Here is a 10,588-nt window from a genome sequence, read left to right on the forward strand (position 1 = left end):
AGAGAGAGAGAGAGAGAGAGAGAGAGAGAGAGAGAGAGAGAGAAGCAGAGAAGCTCTAAGCTTTGATTGCTGAACATCCTTTCCATTCCTACAGGACCCATCATCAAGTATGGGACCAATAGAGGCCTCTCTTCATGAAGAGCCAAGCAAGTGAATGTCACCAGCATGCATCTGACACAAAGAATCAACCGCCTAGCTGGCTGTGTTTCCAGGGATGCAAGCAACCAAGAATCTTGATGGGAAGCAGGCCGTCTGAACAGCCCCAGTGTCCAGAATTCACAGAAGAAAAGATCCAAAATAGCCAAGAAGGACCAAGTTTCTAGGTTTGTTAAGCAAACCTTGTGCAGGCAGAGGTCACCAGAGAGGGCTACAGAGCCCTACACCGGAGCCTCAGACCTTATTTGCCCCTGTGACAGGAAGACTGGGCGAGGAGAAGCCAAAGAGCCAATGTCAGTGCCAGAAAAATGTCTCAGGGCCCTTTCTCCAGGTTGTCAGGAAGATAAAGCCACCGCCCACAGAGATGACAGGTATCCACCCCATACCAGACCTTCCCTAAGATAATGTCTAGATACACCACTGTGTAGATGTACACAGCCAGATATCTACATATAATATCTGGTTACACCAATAGCTACATGGCCACAGATAGCTCGCTAGTCGCAACACACCTAGATACGCTGATGCAGAGATAGGTAATCATCTGAACACCTAGATAAGAGGAGAGGAGCCCGTGGCATACATGTGCAGACACAGTATGGGCAGAGGGCACCACACACCAAGAAAATGGCCTTAGATTATTATCTCAGTGTATACACCAGAGCTGCCTCTCTTGACGAATCTGTGCTAAGCCAAAAGGCAGAAGAAGGAGGAGGAAGAGAAGGAGAGAGAGAAGGAAGAGAAGGAGACAGAGGAGAAGAAAGAAGAGGAGGAGAAGGAAGAGGAAGAAGAGGAGAAAGAGGAGGAGGAGGAGAAGCAAAAATCGCATGAGAATGAGAAAATTCACTCCCCTCACAATAGGCAACCCTTGGGTCCAGGAAGGAATAGGAATATGCAATAGAGAAAAAGTCACTAGGTTGAGAGCAAGCTAGAGTGAGCGAGCATGACTCAGCACTGGCCTCACACATCAAACCCTGCCTTCCATCCCTGCTGCCTGCCGCACAGAAGAAATCATCAATTTCCAATCATTACCACTCAAAAGTACACATGTAAACAGCTCTATCATAGCTCACCACCACTACTCAAAGCAGGACAGGTAGCTAGTTTCCTAGAATTCTATGGCTCCGTGGAGGTGGTAGAGAAACACACACACAACACACACACACACACACACACACACACACACACACACACACGGCAGTTCATGGAGATCTTGTGGTACTGTGCGGTCAGATTGCTTTACCAAGTAGTTATGACACCCTGCTACAACAGCTGAAATAGAGTCTTTGCCCCGTCTACACTGTGGGCCTTTCTGAGGCTCCCACGTCATCAAGTATCATGGACACTCTTGGAAAGCTGCAAGCTGTAGCTCGAGAAAATACCCATGGAGGCTATGGGGGTACGTGGAGAGGCTACTAAATGCTAATACTCCAGTCCCACCAGATTGTAACCACAAACCTTTCTAACTCCTCTGCCTTGTATTTGGAAGCAGGACTTGGTTTAAGTGCTGCTAATCCTGTGTGTACCACGGCCCCAGGAATGAGGGAAGAACGGCAGATTCTCCTTAGGAGGCTTAGGGTGTCCTCGTTCTGGGCAATACTGAAGGGGACCATGTCAAGAGATGTGAGTTCAGACTCCAAAGGAATCTCAGAAACTTTATCCCAGAGAGGGGGGTGGGGGCTTGGCTTCCTCTTCAATTCCCAGGTATTCCCGGGTAAAGTGAATTACTCCGAGAATAGCCGCACGCAGAAATTCCTGCTACCTCCTCATTCCTCCCAGAGTCTGCCAAAGGCAAAAACCTTCAGAAGAATCGGGTAAAGTTGAGGAACAAGACAGTTGTAACTTTTTTTTTTGGGGGGGGGGGAGGCTTAGGAATAACTATACATTTGAGGTTATCTTCTGCTACATAGTGAGTTCAGTGAGTTCAAGGCCGGCCTGGGCAATAAGAAACTGGCTCAAGAAAAAACAAACAAACAAACAAACAAACCAGGGTTGGTAGCCTCTAGTGAATGGCAGTTAACTTAGGCTAATGGGGTCTAGAAGGCAGAAGTAACCATTTCTTTTCCCTAGCATTCCAACCTTAATTCCCCCCCCCCCAGTCCTTTACAAGTGAAAACCCCAGTTGGGACAGAGTTATTTAATGAAACTTCAGTTCCTGTTTGTCACTCAGGGGGCCATTTGAAGTTCACAGCACAGGGACAGCCAAGGCCTTGTGTCCCCATCAGTAACCAAATCGATCTGTCCCATTTGGCTCAGAAATGGATGTCAGAACCACAGATTTATACCTATTTATCTTTTTCTCCTTCCTCCTATAAGGGAGGTGAGCTCCCCCACCCCCAGCCCCACCTCATGACAGGGAACATCAAAACAGAACTATGATTTCTTATTGTGCTTTTTGACATAGGGCCTCTTTATGTTGAACTGGCTGTCTGACAATTCACTGTGTAGATCAGGCTGGCCCGGAACTCACAACAATCTACCCCCACCTGTCTCCCAAGCACTGGAATTAAAGGCAGTGGGTCACCTGATGATTTAGAACTGTTGGTTTTCCTGTTTTCCAAGATTTTTCCCCCTTAAAGCTTACACAGACAGGTCTATGATATTTACCAGGTGTTTAACCTCACATAAAAACTGTCAAAAACATACACAAAACAGGTAGTGGGCTGTGTTCTTCATCTGTGGTGTTGTTTTTGAGGCGAGATCTTGCTATGTAGCCTTGGTTGGCCCGGTACTAGCTATGTAGGCCATATTGGCCTTCAACTCATGGGGGTCCTCCTGTCTCAGTCTTCTAAATGTCAGGATTATGAGTGTGCTGCCAAACCTGTTCCCTCTCTGTCTCTAACCCCTCTCATCTCAGCAAAGACGGGTTTTCAAAACTATGCCTGGCCACATGTAGTGACACTCATCTGTAATCCTGTCACTGTGGAAGCTGCAACAGGAGGACCAGAAGGAGTTCAAGGACAGCTTCCTCTACACATAGCATTCAAAGCTAGCCTGGGCTATAGGAAACATGTATCTCAGAAAACCAAGAAACACATATAATAAACTCAGGCCTACTGCGTTCTTTATCTGAACAAATTGCTTAGCTCCAAAGAAGGTGACTGAAACCCATCAGAAATCTGGATGCTGGTAAAGTTTCAAGGTCATGGTCAGGATGCCTCCCCACCCCCATCCCGGCTGGTTCCAGTCCCACTTACATTATGAAGCTTGTAGTACAGCCCACAGGCATTGCAGACCGGGTCCCCATTAGCGTTCCTCCTCCAGAGGGTGGTGGTGGTGGTCTGACAGTTCGCGCAAGACGTCCCTGCTCTCCTTGCTGCCGACTGGGGGTGGGGAAAGAGAAGAGGATAAAATTGGAACACACGGTAAATATGTTGACAGAGCTATGAAGACTGGCTTGGAAACCCCCCCCCCCAAAAAAAAAAAGACAGTGAAATCAAAACCAGCAAGTGGGCCATATGAAAGTCATCAAGATCCCACATCATCCTTGAGAAGAAAGATGTAGCCAATCTAGAGTCTTGGACATTTTGGGGCCTCAGCAGGCAAATACCAAACTTGCTTTCTCCCAGTGCAGAGCTGGAGGAAAACCAGAGCCCAGTGCCACCTCCCTGGGAATATTACCAGCTCCCTCCATCCCCAGTCCATCTTTAAGAGTGACAATTTCCAATTAGCCAGGCTAATTTGGGTACCAAGCTCTTAGTCATTCCCGGGCCCACGTGACTTCTTTTTCAAGAAAGACAATCAAAATCATTGATCTCTACCTCAGCTACCGACTGACAGGACAGAGGACAGTAAGAGCAAAGAAAAGGAAGGAGGGCTGAGCTAAGAAGCCACTTTCTAGATAGACGACCCCCGCCCCCAAGCAAAAAGCGCTAAATTAGCAGGGCATAGTGGTGCCAGCACTCTGAGGCTGAGGCAGGAGGATTACGGCTAGCTTAGGATACATGGTAGGAGAGGAGAGCAAGGTGAAAATAAGCTATGCCAATACAAATGTACGAAGAGAGCCTAAAGAAACCCAATGCTGTGCATGCTAAACGAAAATAATGATTTATACACAGATATATAAATGCATATATTTTAGAGACTGCATCACATACACACACACACACACACATACACACACACACACCCACATACACACACACACAAAACTTGATTCTGGAGAGTGGAGTTCTACATCAGAGTCAATTTACCCTTTCAGAAGTGAGTGAGTATGTATGTGTGTGCACACATGCTCATGTGTGTGTGTGAGCATGCATGTGTATATGTGTGTGTGATACACTCAGGATGCCATGATTTTGGAGCAGGACGGTCTGAGTCAACAAGCCCCTGCTCAATCACCCTGTAGCCATCCCCCACAGCTGACGGTTTTAGACTTGCCACTCCCAGGACTGCCGCCCGTGATATCTTTAGGTAGGTGGTCATCGGGTAATGAGACAATCCAAAAACAAAACAAAAGGAAGCGATACTTTGATGATTTAGTGGAAATCCTGACCATCGCCTTCCCACCCGGCTCACCACCTCGGTGAAGTTACATATTTCCTATGTGTTGTTCTCCAGAGAGATGGAAAGCAGCCACAAGCCAAATATCAGCCTCACATTGAATTTTAATTGCTTGGTTTTGTAGACTTGGTGGCTCACTCACACCTGTTACTCCTGCACTTGAAAACTTGAAATGCTGAAGCAAGATTGCAACCAGTGTGAGGCCAGCCTGGGCTATATAGGAAGTTTCAGGCCAGTGTGGGCTATAAAGAGAGATCCTGTCTCAAAAAGTAAATTAAAATGTTCTTACTTAGCTCTGCTTTAAAACAAAACAAAACAAAAAAACCAACAAGAACAGGGAGAGGTTTCTTTTACTTTTCGTGCATGTGAATTCATCAGCCAACTTTTTGACACACATTTTCTTAATGAAAAATTAAACACAGAACTATTGAAAGAAAGTGAAACAGTGGGCTATCAAGATGGCTCACAGTTAAAGGCACTCACAACCGAGGCTGACAACCTGAATTAGACCCCTAAACCTGAGTGGTGGAGGGAAAGAACCAAGTTCTACAACTTGTCCTTTACCTACAACAGCGAACATGCGAGAACGCACTTGTGTGCGTTCTGTACAACCCCGCGTGTGCGCAGACACAAAAAATTAAAAGAAAATGGAGCTGTCGCCTCTAACATACTCCCCTCTTTTTCACCCTGAAAAGAAAATGTTAATTCAAAAATGAGTCCTGATACTAAGCTAGAAATTAATAGTAAAGAAAAGAACAGAAGACAAAGCATTCGGTTGCATTAGGGAAGTTCTGGAAACTGGAGAGTCAGCTCAGTGGAAGGGCTATTTAACAATAGCGAAAGGTCTGGGCTGTATCCCCAACCCCCAAAAAAAGAAAGACAGAAAAAAGTAGGAAGGAAGGAAGGAAGGAAGGAAGGAAGGAAGGAAGGAAGGAAGGAAGGAAGGAGGAAGTGGGAAGGAAAATCAGTTCTGGTACAATTTTTAAGAACATGAAACTAAAAACTCCATTGCCCTTGCCTTATCTCTATCAATACTGTATCAGGCACAAAGCCGCAGTAAACATGTTTGGAAACCGAGTGGCGATTTTAAATTCAGCAGACATGTTCCCTTCCTTTCAAACCTCTACGTTATCCTCCAACCACTGTCCTGCGGGCTTTAAACAACCAAACTCAGACATGTTCCCCCCAGTAATTCCTTTCGGGATTGTAAGGAGGTGAAATTAGAAACAGCCTTCCCTCTCACCCTGGAAAGGTGCTGCCCATTTTGAAAATCAGCGCTCAGACCCGGAGAGTGTTGATGTTGATTCTGGTGCCTTTAGCCACCTGCCTTTGTGAAATGTGATCATTTAATACTTAAATAACCATTTCCCTCTTGTACTCTCTGGAAGAAAGTCCTACTGAAAACCAATGCCTAATCATTTGTGACAATTATGTTACATGTGATTATTATCACCTTCCAACGGCATTTCAGAAGAAATATTCAGATAAAGCTCAGATAAAGCCCAACAGTGCCCACTCAGGCAACCAGCTTTCCCAACTCAATAATTTTGAATATATAAGGTAAATAAATAACGCCAACTAATACAATGAGTTCTCTAAAGAAAGAATTCAGTACATGTATAAATTATCCTTCACACTATATGGTAAATATCATAAGCGCACGTGTGTGCCACGTACATCTCTGGTAAAACAGAGTTTAGGCAAACTTACAGAACTGTACAGAGCCACACTGCTGGACTCAGGGCCAGAGGCATCAGCAAGTCCTTAAATAAGCAAGCCATTCAACCCTTTCTAGCTGTAAAACATAGGAAAATTCTGGAATACTATTGGGGGGGGGGGGGAAACACTATAGATCTGGCCATCAGTCCTCTCTTCTAAGTCAGTGTCAGATCTGTAGCTCATGAAGAAGCTAGCTACGTTATGGGCTGAGTCGTCATCAGTGGGGTCTGCAAATGCGTAAGACAAAATTAGCAAGCTAGAAAGACAGAGCCAAAGTAAAGGGACAGAAGTGTAAGAAAGCAGACAGTGCAGCTCCAGTGTCCGTAACGTGCAGGACCCTGGGCTACTATGCCCCAGCATGGAGGTAGGAAAAGGAAAAAAAAAAAACAAAACAAAAACAAAAGCAATCTAATGGGGGACAGGGCAGGTGGGGTGGGGGTGGGGGCTGGGAGAGTCAGGGAGGGCCGGTGTGATGGCTCAGAGCACAAGGGTGCGTGTGGGCAAGCCTGATGTTCTAAGCTCTATCCCCAGAACTCACAGGGTAGGAGAACACTGACTCTTCGTCCAAGTGATCCTCTGATGTGTACACACACACACACACACACACACACACACCATAGCATGCAGCACAAACCAACGTTAGAGAGACGGGGAATCGTCTCTGCATCTCTGTGTAGCATATAAATTGTAATGGGATTGAAAATATCAATACCTCCCCCAACCAGGGGACAGCATGAAGATAGACAGCTTAACCTGCGACAGCCCGTGAGCTCTAGAATTAAAGGCAATCATTACTCAGAAGTTCCACAGACTTCCTATGAAAGGCGAGGAACGGCAAACCTACATAAACTGGCACTAGAAATCTCCCCGTGTTCTCCGCGCAGACAGAGAAATTCTCCGCTGTCCGTCAGAGAACTCAGGCTTTTTCAGAACTTTTTAAACTTTTTTTTTTTTTTTTTTTTGGTCTTTACTTAAAAATTAAAAATTACTATTGTACCATGGCTTATTTCAACAAGAAGGTTTTTTGTTATTGGTTTTATTTCTTTTTTGGTTTTTTTTTTCTTAGGCCTGGCTCTGAGTGATTCACGGCATTCTTCTGCGGTGTGATCACACTCATTCAGAGCTAACACCTCCAGTCATCTTTTTTTTTTTTTTTTAAATGCTTCTTGTTCTGGCCCGTCTAAACATCTTGATGTTTAAGTTGGGGAAGCTGAGTTGTTGTTTATGAGTTATCTCTAGCACTCAGATATCCGGCAGCTTTTTCCTAGGAAGTTGGCTTTGCACATAAAAGAAAGGGGAAAAAAAAACCCTAAACTGCATGAGAAGGGGTATGGGGGTTGAGACTGTTGGAGAAAAGAGCAAAGATCAGATAGGATGAGGCCTAGAGATCTAAGATTGCCAAAAAAAAAAAAAAAAAAAAAAAAAAAAAAAATTAAAGTCATGTGGGCACTTCCACCCCTAGAAAGTTTGCCTTTTGCTAAAGAGGATGTGAAAGGTGTTAAATCGTGCTGCTGTCTAACAGGGAAGATGAATAGTGCTGTAAGGAAGAGGGGTGTCTCATCTGTTTGGTTTTTGCCCCACTTTTCTCCCTTAGATTGCATGGGGAAATGTTTAGCCTCCACTTACTTGCTTGCTCCCCTGATGAGCTTTCTGATCTGGCCTGTTCATGATCATCCTCTGCTAATTACTCTTATTGTCCCAGGTACGTTCGCTCACTCACACACCGTTCAAGCTGGCCCAAGGTTCCAGAGTCAAGTTTACAAATGAACAGCTCCTGTTTGATACCTCTCTAAATGCTCCATGGCTTGAGGTTCTCTCAAGGATTCCTAATTATCAAAAAGCTCAGGAAAGAAGGAATGTGTGCGGCGGAGCGGGAAACTCTCGCGCTATGGAGAGTGGTTCGAAGGAAATAAAAGTGAAGATGAGATCACAAGTCAAGACGGGAATCACATAAAGTTTTCAAAGTGTCAGACCAAGAAGCAGATAAATACCAGAGACTGATTCTAAAATTCAGTTAAGTCACCATCAATCCCATGGCCCCGGCTAGCTACAAACTCAGTATGTGGCTGAGGCTGGCCTTGAACTCCTGATCTCGTGGTTCCACCTCCTAAATTCTGGGATTACAGGAGTGTACTATCACAACATGGAGTCCTATTAACCTTATAGCATGGTTATCAGAGGTTCATCTACAGCCCTGGGTCTGGAACGGCCTCCTTAGAGACTTCTATGACTTCCAGAGAATATTCTAAATGGTTACTGGGATGCTTCATTCTCCACATTAAATCTCTCCCTGTGACCCAGCAATTATTGACACAGTGGTTCTGATGTTGCTAAGCTTAGCTACTCTATCAGGATATATGTTTCAGATGTGATAATCAGTAAGTTAGTGTCCTTAAATTTCAGAAATGACTTAGCCATGAAAAATGAAAATACAAAGTTTTTTTTGTATTTAATTTGAAAAAGTATAAAAGGATAAGAGATAAAAAGAAATAAAAGATGGAGGAGAAACAGTAAAAGGAAGGGAAAAAAAAATAAAGGAGAGAAAACTACCAGGCCAGTTTCCTGCAGAAAGCCATCTTTCTCAGAGACTACAGGGAAAACACAAAACAGATACGTGAGCTCAGTCCTTCCAAGAACTTACCAGCCTTCGCTTGGGCTTGATAAGGGGCCGGTTCTGTCCATTCATTTTATGGTAGAGTCCGCAGGCATTGCAAAGGTAGTGCCCGGTACCATCTCGCCGCCACAGTGGGGTAGAGGTTGCCCCGCAGTTCACACACTCCCTGCCTTCTGGAAACAAGGTCACAGATAAGTCACTTAGGGAAGGAAAGCATATGAAAAGGAGGTAACACTTAGAATGATGAGGGAGGGTCTGTGAGATCCCTCAGCGACCTGGCACCTGCCTCCAAGCCTGAATATCTGAATTCCATCCCTGAGACACACTTGGTGTACAGAAAAACAAACCCCCAGACATGCATTGAGATCAGAAGGGAAAATAAAACCAAAAGCATTTCCAAACTCTTGCGAGTGAGGAAAATGGTTACAAAGTGATCCAAAGTTGCAACCTTTCGTGCCCTGACAGAACTCTTCCCCGTTACAAACAGACCTCAGGTGAGTGAATTTGACAGGTCCCACTTGGTGAGGAAGATAGAGCCGGGAAAGGAGAGGGGGAGGAAGGAGGGAGACTGAACCTTAAAACATTTCCCTAAGAACATGCTGTGCACAGATCAGACAGTGGCCAAAGCCAAAGACTTCTTTCATTTTTCTCAAAAGGAAAAATAAATGAAGCAAGGAACAGCGATTCAGTCCGTCTCCAGGCCCTTCTATATAGACTGGGTAACGTAGATCAGGATGGGAAGAAAAGAAAGAGTAACCAATGGCGAGAGAGATAAACAGATAATAGATGGACATATACATTGATCAATTGGCTGGTTGAGTAGCTAAAACTTCACATTTTTTCACTTCCAATGAAACTATAAATGCCCCTAGTTACAGTCATCAATTAAGGTGCAGCAGGATCAACTCATCCGCTACCCTCACAGTCTCCCCTTCAAAAACTGCCAACATCTCCCATAGGTTTGCAGCTGCTGTTAGAGGAATTGAAGTCAGACTCTTTAGCCCCAGCCTGGCCAGCCAAGGGCCGATGGAAGGAAACACAGACCAGACTTTAGGCAGGAGATCAGCAAGAGGGGGAAGCCAGGGGAGAAGCGGGCAGAACAGATAGAATGAAGGTCAGGGACAGATTAGGAGGGGAGGTAAGTTAGTCAAAGAGGTGGGGGGATGCCGGTCCCCTCATTAACTGAGGCCCTGCTTGCTGCAGCTTCTCTTTTTCCAAAACCACAAATAAACAAACAGAAGACCAGACCAGCCAGGTTTGTTCACTCCCAGGAGCAGGGCTAAAGCCAGACAGGGACCCACTCCAGAACGTTCCTCAGTAGAAATGGATCCCTGGGAGAAAAGTGGCCAAAGAGACTGCTTTCCAACCTCCAAAGGGGAGAAAGATTCTGTCTGAAAGAATCTCTTCTACTTTGGGGGATGTGGAAAAAGACACTAGAATGCTTAGTTCCTCAAGCCAAGGAGGGAGTGGAGACCCTAATCCCTGACAAGGGCAGGCAGCTCAACCACAGTATACTGCAGAGGTGAGGAGACACTCAGGATAGAGGGGAAAGTGGAAACACACACACACACACACACACACACACACACACACACA

General features: G+C 45.2%; 1 protein-coding gene across 4 annotated transcripts in view; it reads right to left on the reverse strand.

The window, feature by feature from the left end:
• The window catches only part of Gata3 (GATA binding protein 3), a 21,005-nt gene that overhangs the window by 2,081 nt on the left and 8,336 nt on the right, over window positions 1-10,588 (reverse strand). For 2 of the 4 annotated variants that reach the window (XM_021215479.2, XM_029547696.1), the window contains 2 exons: window positions 9,020-9,162; window positions 3,354-3,479 (listed from right to left, as the gene is read on the reverse strand). In XM_021215479.2, coding sequence (XP_021071138.1) covers window positions 3,354-3,479; window positions 9,020-9,162 — 269 coding nt within the window. Of the gene's footprint in view, window positions 1-3,353; window positions 3,480-9,019; window positions 9,166-10,588 lie in introns of all 4 variants that reach the window. The other 2 variants (XM_021215478.2, XM_029547695.1) reach the window with 1 other exon arrangement.

This window comes from Mus pahari, chromosome 16 (genome assembly GCF_900095145.1).
Source record: "Mus pahari chromosome 16, PAHARI_EIJ_v1.1, whole genome shotgun sequence".
Lineage (NCBI taxonomy): Eukaryota > Metazoa > Chordata > Mammalia > Rodentia > Muridae > Mus > Mus pahari.